This window comes from Heterodontus francisci, chromosome 2 (assembly GCF_036365525.1).
Source record: "Heterodontus francisci isolate sHetFra1 chromosome 2, sHetFra1.hap1, whole genome shotgun sequence".
In the NCBI taxonomy this organism is placed as follows: Eukaryota; Metazoa; Chordata; class Chondrichthyes; order Heterodontiformes; family Heterodontidae; genus Heterodontus; species Heterodontus francisci.
The window spans coordinates 224,038,185-224,057,278 of NC_090372.1; the positions used below are offsets into that span (position 1 = coordinate 224,038,185).

The window sequence follows — 19,094 nt, forward strand, 5'->3', positions numbered from 1 at the left end:
CAGCAGGAGGTTTCCTTGTCCATGTTTGATCTGATGCCATGACACTTCATGGGGTCCAGAGTCGATGTTGAGGACTCCCAGGGCAACTCCCTCCCTACTGTATATCACTGTGCTGCCACCTCTGGTGGGGCAGGACAGACCTGGGGATGGTGATGGCAGTGTCTGGGACATTGTTTGTAAGGTATGATTCCGTGAGTATGACTATGTCAGGCTGTTGCTTGACTAGTCTGTGGGACAGCGCTCCCAACTTTGGCACAAGCCCCCAGATGTTAGTAAGGAGGACTTTGCAGGGTCAACAGGGCTGGGTTTGCCGTTGTCGTTTCCGGTGCCTAGGTCGATGCCGGGTGGTCCGTCCGGTTTCATTCCTTTTTATTGTAGCTGTTAGATACAACTGAGTGGCTTGCTAGGTCATTTCAGAGGGCATGTAAGAGTCAACCACATTGCTGTGGGGCTGGAGTCACATTTAGTCCAGACCAGGTAAGGACAGCAGATTTCCTTCCCTAAAGGACATTAGTGAACCAGATGAGTTTTTACAACAATCGGCCATCATTAGACTCGCTTTTCATTCCAGATTTATTAATTGAATTCAAATTCCACCTTCTGCTGTGGTGGGATTTGAACCCATGTCCCCAGAGCAATACCCTGTGTCTCTGGGTTACTAGTCCAGTGACAATACCACTACGCCGCCACCTCCCCTGAAGTAAAATCAGTGGCAAACCAGTGGGAGGCATTCAAAAGCGAGATACTACAGACCGTGTAGGCATATCCCCACAAAAATGAAGGGTGGTACAGCCAAATCTAGAGCCCCCTGGTTATCTATAAGCTTACAGGATAAGTTAAAGCAGAAAAAGAAAGCTTATGACGATCACAAAACATTTAATACTTTAGATAGCCTCGAGGAGTATAGAAAGTACAGGGGCGAAGTAAAAGAAGGAAATTAGAAAAGCAAAGAGAGGACATGAAAAATTATTGGCAGGTAAAATCAAGGAAAACCCAAAGATGTTTAATCAGTGTATTACGAGCAAGAAGGAAAGGGTAGAGCCGATCAGAGATGTACAAGGGAACTTATGCGTGGATGCAGAAGATGTGGGCAGGGTTCTTAATGAGTTTTTTGTCTCTGTCTTCACAAAGGAAAGGGATGATGCAGACATTGTAGTTAAAGAGGAGGAGTATGAAATATTAGATAGGGCGGCACAGTGGCGCAGTGGTTAGCACCGCAGCCTCACAGCTCCAGGGACCTGGTTTCAGTTCTGGGTACTGCCTATGCGGAGTTTGCAAGTTCTCCCTGTGACCACATGGGTTTTCGACGGGTGCTCCAGTTTCCTCCCACCGCCAAAGACTTGCAGGTGATAGGTAAATTGGCCACTGTAAATTGCCCCTAGTGTAGGTAGGTGGTAGGGAATATGGGATTACTGTAGGGTTAGTATAAATGGGTGGTTCTTGGTCAGCACAGACTCGGTGGGCCGAAGGGCCTGTTTCAGTGCTGTATCTCTAAATAAAAATAAATAAAAAAATAAGCATAATGAGAGAAGAAGTACTAGAGGGTCTGACATCCTTGAAAGTGGATAAATCGCCAGGGCCAGATGATTGCATCCCAGATTGTTAAAGGAAGCTAGGGAGGAAATAGCGGATGCGCTGAGGATCATCTTCAAATCCTCACTGGATACGGGCGAGGTACCAGAGGATTCGAGGTCTGCAAACGTTGTACCATTGTTTAAGAAGGGTGCGAGGGATAGGCCAAATAATTATAGACCAGTCAGTCTGACCTCGGTGGTGGGTAAATTATTGGAATCAATTCTGAGGGACAGGATAAACTGCCAATTAGAAAGGCACAGATTAATCAGGGATTGTCAACATGGATTTGTTAGGGGACGACAAGGAGGATTGATTAGGGTCGTGCAGTGGATGTGGTCTACATGGATTTTAGTAAGGCATTTGATAAGGTCCTGCATAGAGTCAATGGCAGACTGATCAGTAAAATGAAAGCCCATGGGATACAGAGGAATGTGGCAGGTTGGATCCAGAATTGGCTCAGGGACAGGAAACAAAGGGTAGTAGTCGATGGGCTCAGTGTTGGGTCCCTTGCTGTTTGTGGGTATATATTAATGGTTTGGACTTAAATGTGGGGGACATGATTGGGAAATTTGCTGATGACACAAAAGTTGGCCGTGTAGTTGATAGTGAAGAGGATAGCTGTAGATTCCAGAATGATATCAGTGGTTTGGTTGAGTGGGCAGAAAAGTGGCAAATGGAATTCAGTCCAGAGAAGTGTGAGGTAATGCACTTGGAGAGGGCAAATAAAGCAAGGGAATAAAAATAAGCGGGAGGATATTGCGAGGGGTAGAAGAGGTGAGACACCTTGGAGTACATGTCCACAGATCCCTGAAGGTGGCAGGGCAGGTAGATAGAGTGGTGAAGAAGGCATATGGAATGCTTTCCTTTATTGGCCGAGGTATAGAATACAAAAGCATGGATGTAATGCTGGAACTGTATAAAATGTTTTCCTTAGAACAGAGGAGGCTGGGGGATGACTTAATAGAGGTGTACAAAATTATGAGGGGCCTAGATAGAGTAGACAGGAAGGACCTGTTTCCCCTAGCGGATAGGTCAATTACCAGGGGGCATATATTCAAGGTGATTGGTAGAAGGATTAGAAGGGACATGAGAAACATTTTCACCCAGAGGGTGGTGGGTGTCTGGAATTCACTGCGAGCGAGGAATGCTGGTGGAGGCAGAAACTCTCTTCTTTTAAAAGGTACTTGGAGATGCATCTGAAGTGCTGTAACCGGCAAGGCTATGGACCATGTGCTGGAAGGTGGGATTAGATTGGTTGGCTAGTTTTTTTGTTTCGGCCGGCATGGACACGATGGACTGAATGGCCTCCTTCTGTGCTGTAATTTTTCTATGCTTCTATGGAGGCTGAGTGGTGACGTAATGGAGGTGTACAAAATTATAAGGGGCCTCGATAGAGTAGATAGGAAGGACCTGTTTGCCCTAGCGGAGAGGTGAATTATCAGGGGGCACAGATCTAAGTTGATTGGTAGATTAGAGGGGACATGAGAAAAAACTTTTTCACCCAAAAGGTGATGGGTGTCTCAAATTCACTGCCAGGAGCGGTGTTGGAGGCAGATACCCTCAATTCTTTTAAAAGGTACCTGGACATGCATCTGAAATGCTGTAAGTGTCAAGGCTATGGACCAGGTGCTGGAAGGTAGGATTAGATTGGGTGGCTAGCTTTTTCGACTGGCGCGAACACCATCAGTTGAATGGCCTCCTTCTGTGCCGTAATTTTTCTATGGTTCCAGTAAAAACCAAACCATCAACTTCAAACAAGTAAATAAATATAATCTGATAAATTTACTAGGTTAACTGGTAGGAGAAACTAAATTAATACTTGAGGATTCCGTTACTGCTAGAGATAAATACATAACTGCTATAGAAATATTGAAGTATATAAATACACAATAGAAAATGGCAGCACAGCCAGTGTATTGAGATGGTAGAATGCGGGGATTTATGGACAGTAAGACTGTCCCTGATGGTCAGATATTGAATAAAATGTATCTACCTTGAGTCATTCATGTCCAATAGGTATAATGTACATGCAACCTGTGACAACAACAACTTGTATTTATAAAATGTATTAATAGGTGGTGCAGTAGGAGAACGACTTGGGGATATGTGTATACAAATCATTGAAGGTGGCAGAGCAGATTGAGAAAGCAGTGACTGAGATATAAGGGATCCTGGGCTTTATAAATAAAGGCATAGAGGCACAAAAGGAAGGAACTTATGATAAACCTTTATAAAACACTGGTTCGGACTCAACTGGAGTATTGTGTTCAATTCTGGCCACCATGCTTTCAGAAGGATGTGTACAAGATTTACAAGAATGGTTCCCGGGATGAGGGACTTCAGTTTTGTAGTTAGATTGGAAAAGCTGGGGCTGTTTTCCTTAGAGAAGAGAAGGTTGAGTGAATATTTGACAGAGGTGTTGAAAATCATGAGGGGGTCTAGACAGAGTAGATAGAGAGAAACTGTTTCTATTGGCAGAAGAGTTGAGAACCACAGGACACTGATTTAAAGTGAATGGCAAAAGAACCAAAGGCAACATGAGGAAAAGTTTTTTTCACGCAGCAAGAAGTTAGGATCTGCAGTGCACTGCCTGAGAGTTTGGTGGAGGCAGATTCAATTGTGGCTTTCAAAACGGAATTGGATAATTATCTGAATAGAAAAGAAATTGCAGGGGAAAAGATGGGGGAGAGGGATTAGTTGAGTCGCTCTTGCAGAGAGCCAGCAGACACAATGGGCCAAATGGCTGCCTCTTTCGCTGTAACCATTCTACAATTCTGTTCTATGATGTAATAAAACTTTCCAAGATATTTCACAGGAGCATTATGAAGCAAAATTGGACAGTGAGCCAAATAAGACGATATTAGGGAAGATGGCCAAAAGCTTGGTCAAAGAGGTAGGTTTTAAGGAGTGTCTTAAAGGAGGAAAGGGATCTAGAGAGGATGGAGGGATTGCCACAACTTAGGGCCTAGACAGCTGAATGCATAGACACCAATTGCAGAGCAATTAAAATCAGGGATGATCAAAGGGCCGAATTAGAGGAGCGCAGTCATCATGAAGGGTTATAGGAAATTAGAAATAGGTAGGGGCGAAGTGATGGAGAGACATGAAAAGAAAGATGGAAATTTTAAAATCGAAGCATTGCCTGACCGAGAGCGAACCTGGGATGATGGGTGAACAGGACTTGGCATGAGTAAGGACAGAAGCAGCAGAGTTTTGGACAAACTCCAGTTTACAACGGGTAGAATGTGAGAGGCTGGCCAGGCGTGCATTACAGTCATCAAGTCCAGAGGTAACAAAGGCCTGGATGAGGGTTTCAGCAGCAGATGAGCTGAGGCAGGGGCGGTGTTGGGCGATGTTAGGGAGGAGAAAATACAGTCTTAGTAATGATGTGGATGTGTGTTTGGAAGCACACCTTTGAGTCAAGTATGACACCAAGGTTGCAGACAGTTTGGTTCAGCCCCAAACGGTTGCTAGGGAGAAGGATAGAATTGGAGGCCAGGGAGCGGAGTTTGTGGTGGAGACTGAAGACAGTGACTTCAGTCTGCTCATATTGGGGAAATTTCTGCTCATACAGTATTAGATGTTAGACAAGTTGTCTGATAATTTAGAGATAGTGGAGGGGTTGAGGGAGGTGCTGCTGAGGTAGAGTGGGTATCGCCAGCCCATATGTGGAAACTAACGCTGTGTTTCGAGATGATTTCGCCACAGGGCAGCATGCAGATGAGAAATAGGAGGGGGGCCATGGATAGATCCTTGAAGGACACCAGAGGTAACGGTGGGAAGAGAAGCCACTGCAAGTAAGTAAACCATGGACTACAATAGGATAGATAAGAATGAATTTTTAAAAAGAATGACTTTTTTTATTTGTTTAATGCGATATGGGCATCAGTGGCTAGGCCAGCATTTATTGCCCAGGCCAGTATTTATTGTCCATCCCTAATTCCCTTTGGGAAGGTGATGGTGAGATGCCTTCTTGAACCGCTGCAGTCCATCTGGTGCGGGTATGCCCACAGTGCTGTTAGCAAGGGAGTTCCAGAATTTTGACCCAGTGACAATGAAGGAACGGCGATATAGTTCCAAGTGAGAATGGTGTAGGGCTTTGAGGGGAATTTGCAGGTGGTGGTGTTCCCACACGTCTGTTGCCCTTGTCCTTCTAGGTGGAAGAGGTCATGGGTTTTGAAGATGCTGTTGAAGGAGGGGTAGTGAGTTGCTGCAGTGCATCTTGTAGAAGGTACACACTGCTGTCACTGTGCACTGGTGGTAGAGGGAGTGAATGTTTAAGATGGTGGATGGGGTGCCAGTCAAGTGGGCTGCTTGACTGGATGACGGTGGAGGAGGATGATGTGGTCAAGAAGCTCGACACCATCCAGGACAAAGCAGCGCGCTTGATTGGCACCCCATAGACGAACATTCACTCCCTCCACCACTTCCAAACCTGCGACCCCTACCAACTAGAAGGACAAGGGCAGCAAATGCATGGGAACACCACCACCTGCAAGTTCCCCTCCATGTCACGCACCATCCTGACTTGGAACTATATCGCCGTTCTTTCACTGTCACTGGGTCAAAATCCTGGAACTCCCTTCCTAACAACACAAAGGTGTACCTACCTCACATGGACTGCAGCGGTTCAAGAAGGCAGCTCACCACCACCTTCTCAAGGGCAATTAGGGATGGGCAATGAATGCTGGCCTAGCCAGCGACGCCCACATCCCATGAATGAATGGAAAAAAAGATTGCACACAGGTTGATGAAGAGGGATAGTTTGCCTTTGTCACAGTCATATAGAATGTTGCCTGGCACTTTGAAAGGAGCGTTGTTGGTACTGTGGCAGGGCAGAAACTGATTGGAAGGATTCAAACATGGAGGTCTGGGAGAAAGGCTGCAGGAAGGACAGTGACAGCTGACCAAGGCACTGTGAAGCAGGCAGCAGTTCAATAGTGGACAAGCAGAACAGAAAGGTTGTAGTTATGAGGATTTAATAATTGGGGTGATAGATAGCATCCACTGCAATTAGTCAAGAGTCTCAAAGGGTGTGTTGTCGAACCTGGTGCCAGGGTAAGGAATATCTTGAAGCAGTTGGAAAGGGTGGATGAACAATGAGTTATCACGGTCTTTGTTGGGACCAATAACATAGGAAAGAACAAGGAAGTGGTCCTGCTAAGAGATTATCAGGAACTCAAAGCTAAATTGAAGGATCTATTGGCCTTGGAGTGGATGCAGTGCGTATTCACCAGGGCTAAAAGGGTTAGTTTTTAAAAACTCATTCACAGAATGTGGCAAGGCCGGCACTTATTGCCCATCCCTCGTTGCCCTTAAGAAGGTGTTGGTGAACTGCTGCAGTTCGTGTAATGAAAGTAATCCCACAGCGCTGTTGGGGAGGGAGTTCCAAGATTTTAACCCAGTGATGATGGAGTGACAATATATTTCCAAGTCAGGATGGTGTGCGACTTGGGAGGTCATGGTGTTCCACATGCTGGCCCCTGTTGTTCTAGATGGTAGAGGTCACTGGTTTGGAAGGTGCTGTTAAAGAAACCTTGGTGAGTTGCTGCATTGCATCTTGTAGCTGGAACACACTACAGTCATAGTGTGCCAGTAGTGGAGGGAGTAAATGTTTTAAGGTGGTGGATGGGGTGCCAGTCAAGTGGGCTACTTTGTCCTGAATGGTTTTGAACTTCTTGAGTGTTGTTGGAGCTGCACTTACCCAGGCATGTAAGTATAATGTAGAGTATTCCATTACATTCCTGACTTGTAGATTGTGAAAGGTCAGCAGATGATTTATTCACCACAGAATACCCAGCTTCTTACCTGCTCGTTGTAGCCACAGTAATTATGTGTCTGGTCCAAAAAGGTTTCTGGTCAATGGTGACCCCCAAAGACATTGATGCCTTTTTTTATATAATGCCTGGCAAGCCACTCCGTTTCAAGGGAAATTAGGGATGGGCAATAAATGCTGACCTAGCCAGCGATGCCTACATCCCATGAATGAATAAAATAAAATTATTTCATGGGATGTGGGCATAGTTTCAAGGACAGCATTTATTGCCCATCCCTAACTGCCCTTGACATTTCAGAGGACAGTTAAGAGTCAATTACATTGCCGTGCGTCTGGAGTTACAAATGAGTCAGATCGGGTGAGGACGGCAGATTTCCTTCCCTAAAGGACATTAGTGAGCCAGATGGATTTTTATAATGATCCGGTAGCTTCAAGGTCACCAGTACTGATCGTAGCTTTTTAATCCAGATTTATTTAATTAACTGAATTTAAATTCATGTCTCTGGATTACTCCAGGCCTCTAGTTCTGTAACATACTACTATGTACTTTTTTATTCATTCATGGGATGTGGGCATCGCTGGCTAGGCCAGCATTTATTGCCCATCCCTAACTGCCCTTGAGAAGGTGGTGGTGAGCTGCCTTCTTGAACTGCTGCAGTCCATGTGGGGTAGGTATACCCACAGTGCTGTTAGGAAGGGAGTTCTATGATTTTGACCCAGTGACAGTGAAGGAACGACGATATAGTTCCAAGTCAGGATGGTGTGTGACTTGGAGGGGAACTTGCAGGTGGTGGTGTTCCTATGCAATTGCTGCCCTTGTCCTTCTAGGTGGTAGAGGTCGCAGGTTTGGAAGGTGTTGACGAAGGAGTCTTGGTGCGTTGCTGCAGTGCATCTTGTAGATGGTACACACTGCACCCGATGTATGAGGACAGGCTGCAAAAGACTAGTCTTGTATTCCCTTAAATATAGTGAGGTGTTTTAGATGATTAAAGGATTTGATAAGGTAGATAGAGAGAAAGTATTTCCTCTGGGGAGTCAAGAACAAGGGGGCATAACTTTAACATTAGAGCATTCACGGGTGATATCAAGCAGCATTTCTTCACATGCAAGGAGTAGTAGTAGAAATCTGGAACTCTCCCCCAAAATAGTTTTAAGACTGGGGGGGGGGGGAGATCAATTCAAAATTTCAAAACTAAGATTGACAGATCAGCCATTATCTAATTGAATGGCCTCCTCCTGTTACATTGTTCCACTTGGGGTTGCTGACTAGTGTGGTTATTTAACAAGGAATAAAGAACTTTGCCCAGAAATTGTGAGGCTAATTGCATGCCTGATGCCATACAGACCAGGAATGTGTCGGTTTCATCCCCAGCCCTTGCTAAGTTTGGTGACCTCAGCTAGGGCGAGGCAGTATATCCACCGTAGTGTCCCTGGGCTAGTGAGGGGAAAAGTAGAGCGCTGCTTCCCCTTCCGCTCACTTTCTCATGGGCCCAGATAGAAAGTGCACAGGAGAGGATAGTGATACCCTGATGGTTGATTAAACTGCTAACACTTAGTGCCCAGGTGCTCTCATTGCTGTTGAGACTACATTTATGAACCTGGGATAGGAGTTTTTTTTTTATTCATTCATGGGATGTGGGCATCGCTGGCCAGGCCAGCATTTATTGCCCATCCCTAATTGCCCTTGAGAAGGTGGTGGTGAGCTGCCTTCTTGAACCGCTGCAGTCCATTTGGGGTAGATATACCCACAGTGCTGTTAGGAAGGGAGTTCCAGGATTTTGACCCAGCGACAGTGAAGGAACGGCAATATAGTTCCAAGTCAGGATGGTGTGTGACTTGGGGGGGAATTTGCAGGTGGTGGTGTTCCCATGTATTTGCTGCCCTTGTCCTTCTAGTTGGTAGAGGTCGCGGGTTTGGAAGGTGCTGTCTAAGGAGTCTTGGTGCATTGCTGCAGTGCATCTTGTAGATGGTACACACTGCTGCCACTGTGTGTCGGTGGTGGAGGGAGTGAATGTTAGTAGATGGGGTGCCAATCAAGCGGGCTGCTTTGTCCTGGATGGTGTCGAGCTTCTTGAGTGTTGTTGGAGTTACACCCATCCAGGCAAGTGGGGAGTATTCCATCACACTCCTGACTTGTGCCTTGTAGATGGTGGACAGGCTTTGGGGAGTCAGGAGGTGAGTTACTCGCCTCAGGATTCCTAGCCTCTGACCTGCTCTTGTAGCCATGGTATTTATATGGCTACTCCAGTTCAGTTTCTGGTCAATGGTAGCCCCTAGGATGTTGATAGTAGGGGATTCAGCGATGGTAATGCCGTTGAATATCAAGGGGAGATGATTAGATTCTCTCTTGTTGGAGATGGTCATTGCTTGGCACTTGCGTGGTGCGAATGTTACTTGCCACTTATCAGCCGAAGCCTGGATATTGTCCAGGTCTTGCTGCATTTCTACATGGACTGCTTCAGTATCTGAGGAGTCACGAATGGTGCTGAACATTGTGCAATCATCAGCGCACATCCCCACTTCTGACCTTATGATTGAAGGAAGGTCATTGATGAAGCAGCTGAAGATGGTTGGGCCCAGTGGTGCTTGTTTTGTAATTGAGTGGCTTGATCGATTCCGAAGTGGTTTATCATGTAGTATACGACTGGAGTCACGAGCAGGCTAGATCATGTCAAGCTGCCAGGTTCCCTTCCCAGAAGGATATCAATGAGTCAACTGGGTCATGTGAAAGTATTTTTTATGTTGCCAGCCCATAACTTAGCTATTTATTAAATTCAAATGGCCATGGTGAGATTTGAACTCATGACCTGTGCATTGCTAGTCCCGTGCCATAACCAGGAGACTGCTTTATTCTATAAATGAAAAGGGCACTGAATCAGTTGCAGGAGAGCTGAAATGGTACAAGCGCTGTCATTCCCCAGCATGATGAATTGGAAATAGAGTCTGCAGTGGTGTGGTTCCATCCATGTTTGTATGTTACCTGTAACCCAATAATCTCTCAAATGTCCCAGTGATTGGATAGAAAATCTTCCCTGTCATAGTGCTATGGGAATGTTTGTGTTCTTGTGTAGCTTGGGTGCATGGTGCTCACTTTTTCTTTTTCTTTTTAGTTCCTGAGAGTGAGGACATTAGCAGGATCAACCTACTACTGCAGATCTGGGATGTCCTTCACTGGGAATTTGATAGAGCGGTTCATGTTGGTGGATTGTAATGCTGTTCTCTGTGGCTCCTACAGGTAATTAACAGATTGAAATGATCCTCTCTCTGAATAGGCGAGCTCTGAAGTGCACAGTATGCTGACTGATACCTGGCTATCTCATTCAGTGCAAGACAGCCATTTCCCACAGGAAAATTTTATTTTTAATGCATACAGCCTAATTGAACAGTTTACACTCTGTCAAAATCAATTTGTTTCTCCTCACATTGTTAACTTGCTGGGTGTTGGCTATTTACCCTGTGATGGCCTTACAATTGAGCCTAATTCTGTCTTCCCTCATACTTTACAGCTTGGGTTGCTGTAGAACTGTCCTTTCAGCTCTAGGTTTAAAGTCAGCCTCAGCTGACGGGGTGAGAGTCTGACTATTTGCTTTAAGGGACTTGTATGAAATGAATTTGGGATGTGAGTATGGGCCCTTAACACAAATTTGCAACAAAGGGGCTAAATCTGAAACTACAAAAGGACATGACAGGTTAACAGGGCAGATGAAGTTCAGTGAGGAATTGTGAGGTCATCCACTTTAGATGCATTAAAGCTAAATTAGAATATTTTCTTAATGGCAAGAAACTAGGAGCTGTGAAGGACCAAAGGGATTTGGGTGTCCATGTACACAGTTGCAACATGTAATGAAGAAAGCTCATGAAATTTTGCTTAATATTCATTCTTGGCAAGCTTGGTAATAGGACTTATACAATGGTAAGTTGTTACATCTGGTTCTACCATATTTAGCTTTGACTTCTTACCTAATAGCGAAGACATAACACAATCAGTTCACAAATTTGGCTTTTGTAGGCATCTGTGGACTTGTCCCCATCCCCATAACCAATAGGTTTGATAGAATGTGAAAAGTTTTTGTATGGATTCTGGGGAGTAGGACTGTAACCACTCATTGATTGCAACTGAATGATGATTAATGCAAAGGTAGTTCTTAATTTCTCTTTCCTTACCCTGCAGTTTTATGTGGTCCTTTGAGAAGATTCATCGCAGTATTGTTCAACGGTTTCAGGGAGAGCTTGTGGCAATCTTTGATGAAGAATTTCGGATTCTTTTTGCTCAGTCAAAACCTCTCCCTGGGGTAGAGAATTTTATGCCAGATGTGGATAACTATTACCCCGTGGCACCATACCAGCCTACTGATAGGCTGCGACACAAACAAAACCCAAGATTCGTGCATCAAGAGGAAATGTTTACACACTCTGGCTATTCATGGGCAGACTTGGATCCTGATCACGTTCCCCAGAGTTTTAGACAGAATGATGTCTTCAGGCAATTTAAAGAGGAACCTGGCATCAGAGGCTGCATGAAGCAGTTTACACATTTTCAGCAGGAGAAAATTCAGTTAGATCCCACATCCAGTGCTATTCTGAGAGCAAAGCGGATGGAAATGAACGCATTCAAACGGAGAAGTTATGCAGAAGGGACTTTGGAAAGTTATGCGAGGGAACCTCGGTATGGACGAATAAGTGAGCGCTACGATGAATTAGATGCCAGATCTGAGCATTTATTCAGAGAAAAGATGTATCCTTTAGAGCCTGGATTAACGAGGAATAGGTTCAACTCTTTTAACAGTAAGCATCTAACAGGTGGCCAGGGAATACTTGAACGATTTCGGCAAAACAGAGCAGGTAGGGATCAGTATGAGGAGTCAGTGGAACAGCCAATGCACAGATATGACTCAAGGAATTACGAAGAGACTTCCCTGTCTGGTTTTCCACTCCATCCACCTCCGGAAAACTATGAACCTTCCAACTCCTCCAAAGAAGTCCGGCATGGTTCAAGTGATCTAGAGCTAGTAGGCGAGGGAAGACTGGGTCAGAAAATACAGAAACGCCCCAACATTGGCCAATCATATGCCTGCCAAAAGTCTCCAACTCAGAAACAAGTTCTGGATCCAAAAATGCTTTTCACTGAGTCAAGTCTGGGTCGGAAATCTGATGATCAATCTACCAAACATGGATTAAGAAGATGGAGAATTGGCTCCTATCTTAGTGCTTATCAGGATGAGCATCAAAGGCTGCTTGACGAGGGCACTTCTGCACCAGATGAACCTCAGGGCAACAATGAAGCGCTTCAGGATTCCAGGAAGAACACAGCTCCTTTTGAGACATCCTTGTTGAGAGATCCTCCACAGATTACAAGTTATAAACGCTTGAATCTATGTCTGAGATCAGATAAAGGAAATGAGGAGAAGAATGTTAAGCTGGTAAAGCATGAGTCCATGTGTAGTAAGTTCAACCCAATGTTGCAAAGAGGCTCAAGGTTGCGTTCTTCACTGATCTTCAATAACTCAAAAGCAGAGCAGCGTATTTCACAAAAAGGGAAAATTATTCTGAGCATCAGGGAGCAGATACAGAATGAAGAAAAGGAATTGGAAGAGATTGAAGAACCTACAGCAGCTGCAGATCTGCAGGAAAATGGTAGAAAGCAGGTGCTCAGTAATGACCAGACCAACCAAATTCAACATTCAGTGCCTGCCAACACCTTGCCAAGTGAGTTTGCCATAACATCAGAACCAAATTCAAAAGAGGATTTTGGCGAAAAATCACCAGACTTTGACCTGAGTGGGCAGCAAATTGATCCTGGTTTGGGTAGTCGTGATCCAGATACGCAATCCAGCACCCAACATAGGGCGAGGTCAAAATTAGAACTTAAGCTGAGCAAAAAGGTTCAAGATGCCATTAACAAAATGACCCAGCGCACATTGTTATCTAAAGAAATTAAACCACCAACTGTTGTACAGTTAGAGAAAACTGAGAAGCTGCCCCTGGAAAAATCCAGAAAGGTCATTAATTCTACACCTGAGCAACAAAGCCCCCAACACTCGCCTCAGCCAAGCTCCCAACCCTCTCAGGTGGGTTCCAGGCCTTCCCCTGAGCCAATTTCCCAACCTTCTCAGCTGAGTTCCAGGCCTTCTCCTCAGTTAGGTCTCCAACCTTCTGAACCAGCAACTCAAAATAATGCTACCAATCCCAGAGATGTTCTGAGAGGCCCCTTAGGGTCTATTGAAGTTCACAGAAGACTTTCTTCTACCTCTACATTGGAGGGGATTGGTGACAATTTAGCAAAAGTTAAGCTGCATTCATCTGCTGTGTGTCTGGACACAAAAGAGGATGAGGCAGGAGGAGAATCTGGAGATTTGAATTTCATTTCTAAGAGTCCTTCAAGATGGAAAAGTTTTCTCAACCTCCCTAGTGACACAAAATCGAAAGAAATGCCCAGCAATATAGTGCTTGGGCAACCTCTGACTTCTGCCACAGAGAATGAGAAGAACCCTGAAAAAGCACCAAAAGGTGGTCATAATGAGGCAGTACCTTCCAACTCCGAGAAAGAAGAGAAACCACACAGGCCTCTAACCAACTCCACTGCAATCAAAGGTTCACAAACTGTCCAAGGGAGCAGGTATTCCACATCTACTTCCAATGCCCTGTACAGCAGTAATCTTCGAGATGACACCAAGGTCATCCTGGAGCAAATCTCCGCCAACAGTCAGAAGAACCGGGCCGAGAATGCCAAAGTGCAGCATCCCACTGTCGCCGGTGTGGATGGCCCTAGAGGCTCAACAGAACACAAGGTTACCCCTGAGTCAGACAAAATCGACTCCAATAAACAGCAGTTCGCCGTCTCATCAAGGTTTGAAAGCCTGGTTAAAAACAAAGGCAAAGCACAGACCTCACCTGATCAGACCGACCCTTTAATTAAGAAGATGAACAGTTTTCGAAAGGAGAAGCGAGTATACAGTAGGTTCGAAGTCTTCTATAAGAGAGATGACTCTTTGAAAACAGAGGACACCTCTGCAGGTCAACAAAGTGATGGAACACAAGATTCCAAGGACATAGATGGGGGAGACAAAAAGAAATCAACAAAAATTATTCCTAAGTTTTTTGAGACATTTAGGAGGTTTTAATGCTCCCTGTAACTTACCAAACTAAGTGGAGCTAAACCATAAGCACCTGGATTGCTTGTTGCTGGATGTTGATATTGATTTTTGTTAAATGATCCAGAATATTGAGCATTACTCTAAACTGTAGGCAGCAGCTAACCAAATAAAGATGCTTAAAATATCAAATTTTAGATATGTAGAATAACATACAGCAAGGCTAGAAACATAGCACTGAGAACATATCTCTCTATTAAAAGAATCTTGGAGAGCTGGGTGTGAGTTAAAAGGCTGTTTGATGGAGAGGAAAGGTCCTATGAGATAAGTATGTGTGTGTGTGTTTATACATATATATATAAAAACTGGAGCATTAAACAACAGCCTTTCACTCAACGATCTAACTTTATTTCATGGTGATGGTAAAATATAAACTATCTTAGAGAGGTAACAACTGAAATGAGGGGTGTCCTCAACAGCACTGAGTAACTGACACCTGCATATAGCCTTTAACTTTGCAATGGAGGGAGAAAGGAAGGATTAGACACTGCATAGCAACCGGGGAAAGAGTTAAGAGAAGATTGAAGACTTGGTCAAGGAGATAAGTGGGCTTCTTAAGGAGAGAAGAGAACCCACGAGATGGATGGACAGGAATAACTGCCTTAGTATATTAGACAATTTAACATAGAACAGTACAGCACAGTACAGGCCCTTCGGCTCACGATGTTGTGCCGACCCTTTAACCTACTCTAAAATCAAACTACCTACATACCCTTCATTCTACTATCATCCATGTACCTATCCAAGAGTCGCTTAAATGTCCCTAATAGTATTTGCTTCTACTACCACCGCTGGCAGTGCATTCCACGCACCCACCACTCTTGTGTAAAGAACCTACCTCTGACATCTGCCCGAAACCTTCCTCCAATCACCTTAAAATTATGCCCCCTGGTGATAGCCCTTTCCGCCCTGGGAAAAAGTCTCTGACTATCCACTCTATCTATGCCTCTCATCATCTTGTACACCTCTATCAAGTCACCTCTCATCCTTCTTTGCTCCAATGAGAAAGGCCCTAGCTCCCTCAACCTTTCTTCATAAGACATTCCCTCCAGTCCAGGCAGCATCCTGGTAAATCTCCTCTGCACCCTCTCTAAAGCTTCCACATCCTTCCTATAATGAGGCGACCAGAACTGAACACAATATTCCAAGTGTGGTCTAACCAGGGCCTTATAGAGCTGCAGCATAACCTCGCGGCTCTTAAACTCAATCCCCCTGTTAATGAAAGCCAACACACCATACGCCTTCTTAACAACCCTATCAACTTGGGTGGCAACTTTGAGGGATCTATGGACGTGGACCCCAAGATCCCTCTGTTCCTCCATACTGCCAAGAATCCTGTCTTTAAGCCTGTATTCTGCATTCAAATTCGACCTTCCAAAATGAATCACTTCACACTTTTCCAGGTTGAACTCCATCTGCCACTTCTCAGCCCAGCTCTGCATCCTGTCAATGTCCCGTTGCAACCTACAACAGCCCTCCACACTATCCTCAACTCCAGCAGCCTTTGTGTCATCGGCAAACTTACTAACCCAGCCTTCCACTTCCTCATCCAAGTCATTTATAAAAATCACAAAGAGCAGAGGTCCCAGAACAGATCCCTGCGGAACACCACTGGTCACCGAGCTCCAGGCTGAATACTTTCCATCTACTACCACCCTCTGTCTTCTATGGGCCAGCCAATTCAGTATCCAGACAGCCAAATTTCCCTGTATCCCACGCCTCCTTACTTTCTGAATGAGCCTACCATGGGGAACCTTATCAAACGCCTTGCTAAAATCCATGTACACCACATCCACTGCTCTTCCTTCATCAATGTGTTTTGTCACATCCTCAAAGAATTCAATAAAGCTTGTGAGGCATGACCTTCCCCTCTCAAAGCCATGCTGACTATCTCTAATCAAACTATGCTTTTCCAAATAATCATAAATCCTGTCTCTCAGAATCCTCTCCAATAATTTGCCCACCACCGACGTAAGACTGACTGCTCTGTAATTCCCAGGGTTATCCCTATTCCCTTTCTTGAACAAGGGAACAACATTTGCCACCCTCCAATCATCCGGTACTGCTCCAGTGGACAGTGAGGACGCAAAGATCATCGCCAAAGGCGCGGCAATCTCTTCTCTCGCTTCCCGTAATATCCTTGGGTATGTCCCGTCTGGCCCTGGGGACTTATCTGTCCTCATGTCTTTCAAAATTTCCAGCACATCCTCCTTCTTAACATCAACCTGTTCGAGCATATCAGCCTGTTTCACGCTGTCCTCACAAACGACCAGGTCCCTCTCACTAGTGAATACTGAAGCAAAGTATTCATTAAGGACCTCCCCGACCTCCTCTGACTCCAGGCACAAGTTCCCTCCACTATCCCTGATCAGCCCTACCCTCACTCTGGCCATCCTCTTGTTCCTCACATAAGTGTAGAACGCCTTGGGATTTTCCTTAATCCTACCCGCCAAGACTTTTTCATGTCCCCTTCTAGCTCTCCTAAGTCCATTCTTCAGTTCCTTCCTGGCTACCTTGTAACCCTCTAGAGCCCTTTCTGATCCTTACTTCCTCAACCTTAAGTAAGCTTCCTTCTTCCTCTTGACTAGCTATTCCACATGTCTTGTCATCCAAGGTTCCTTCACCCTACCATCCCTTCCTTGCCTCATCGGGACAAACCTATCCAGCAGTCGCAGCAAGTGCTCCCTAAACAACCTCCACATTTCTGTCGTGCATTTCCCTGAGAACATCTGTTCCCAATTTACGCTCCCCAGTTCCTGCCTAATAGCATTGTAATTTCCCCTCCCCCAATTAAATATTTTCCCATCCTGTCTGCTCCTATCCCTCTCCATGACTATAGTAAAGGGCAGGGAGTTGTGATCACTATCACCGAAATGCTCTCCCACCCAAGAGATCTGCCACCTGGCCAGGTTCGTTGCCAAGCACCAAATCCAACATAGCTTCCCCTCTAGTCAGCCTATCTACATATTGAGTCAGGAAACCTTCCTTTGTAGGGGGAAGGGGCGGCACAGTGGCGCAGTGGTAAGCACCGCAGCCTCACAGCTCCAGGGACTCGGGTTCGATTCTGGGTACTGCCTGTGCAGAGTTTGCAAGTTCTCCCTGTGACCTCGTAGGTTTTCGCTGGGTGCTCCGGTTTCCTCCCACAGCCAAAGACTTGCAGGTGATAGGTAAATTGGCCATTGTAAATTGCCCCTAGTGTAGGTAGGTGGTAAGGAATATGGGATTACTGTCGGGTTAGTATAAATGGGTGGTTGTTGGTCGGCACAGACTCGGTGGGCCGAAGGGCCTGTTTCAGTGCTGTATCTCTAAATAGATAAAATAAATAATTTTGCCCAAGATGCCAGCGATGCCAAAGAAAAAACTTGTATTTATAACACAGGGTCATTTTTGTGGGGTGGAGGGGGGAGGGTTAAACTTAATTTTGCTTTAAAATAAAAAAATAGTACCAGATAAATATTTACAATAGAAAACAGCAAAAAAAAACAGCAAAGAATGACTAAAAGATTGATAAGGATGGTAAAATTACAGTACGAGAGAAAGCTAGCTGGAAATATAGACAGATAGTTTGAGCTTCTATAGATATTTAAAAAAGAAAAGTTAACAAAGTGAGCATTGGTTCTATAGAAAGTGAGTCTGGGAATTAATAATGGATAATAAGGAGATGGCAGATGAATTGAACAGATATTTTGCATCGGTCTTCACTATGGAGGATACAAGTGGCATCCCAGTATTAGCTGCAAGTCAGGAAATGGAAGGGAGGGAGGAACTCAAGAAAATTATAATCACCAGGGAAGTGGTACTGAACAAATTGTTGGAGCTGCAGGCTGACAAGTTCCTGGGTGTTAAAAGAAGTGGCTAGTGAGATAGTTGATGGGTTAGTTTTAATTTTCCAAAATTCCCTAGATTCAGGGAAAGTTCTGTTAGATTGGAAAATAGCGAATATAACTCCTTTATTCAGAAAGGGAGGGAGGCAGAAAGCAGGAAACTACAGGCTAGTTAGCAGAACATCTGTCTTAGGGAAAATGTTCGAAGCTATTATTAAAGATGTTCTAGCATGGCATTTAGAAAAAATCAAGGTAATCAGGCAGAGTCAATGTGATTTTGTGAAAGGGAAATTATATTTAACCAATTTATTGGAGTTCTTTGAGGGAGTGGCATGTGCTGTGGATTAAGGGGAACCGGTGGATGTATTATACTTAGATTTCCAGAAGACATTTGAAAAGTGCCACATCAAAGGTTATTGCAGAAAATAAAAGCTCATGGTGTAGGGGGTAACATATTGGCATGGATAGAAGATTGGCTAGCTAACAGGAAACAGAGAGTAAGCATAAATGGGTCATTTTCTGGTTGGCAAGATGTAACCAGTGGTGTGCCACAGGGATCTGTGCTGGGGCCTCAACTTTTTACAATTTATATACATGACTTAGATGAAGGGACCAAAGGTATGATTGCTAAATTTGCTGATGACACAAAGATAGGTAGGAAAGTAACTTATGAAGAAGACATAAGGAGGCTACAAAGGGATTATAGATAGGTTAAGTGAGTGGGCAAAGACCTGTCAAATGGGCTATAATGTGGGAAAGTGTGAAATG

At 44.7% G+C, this 19,094-nt stretch overlaps 1 protein-coding gene across 2 annotated transcripts in view; it reads left to right on the top strand.

The window, feature by feature from the left end:
- The window catches only part of fam83hb (family with sequence similarity 83 member Hb), a 94,150-nt gene extending 76,273 nt beyond the window's left edge, over positions 1-17,877 (top strand). For both annotated transcript variants that reach the window (XM_068016360.1, XM_068016369.1), the window contains exons 4-5: positions 10,462-10,586; positions 11,523-17,877. In XM_068016360.1, the coding sequence (XP_067872461.1) occupies positions 10,462-10,586; positions 11,523-14,472 (3,075 nt within the window). In that variant the 3' untranslated portion in view covers positions 14,473-17,877. The remainder of the gene's footprint in view (positions 1-10,461; positions 10,587-11,522) is intronic.
- Positions 17,878-19,094: the final 1,217 nt, after the last annotated feature.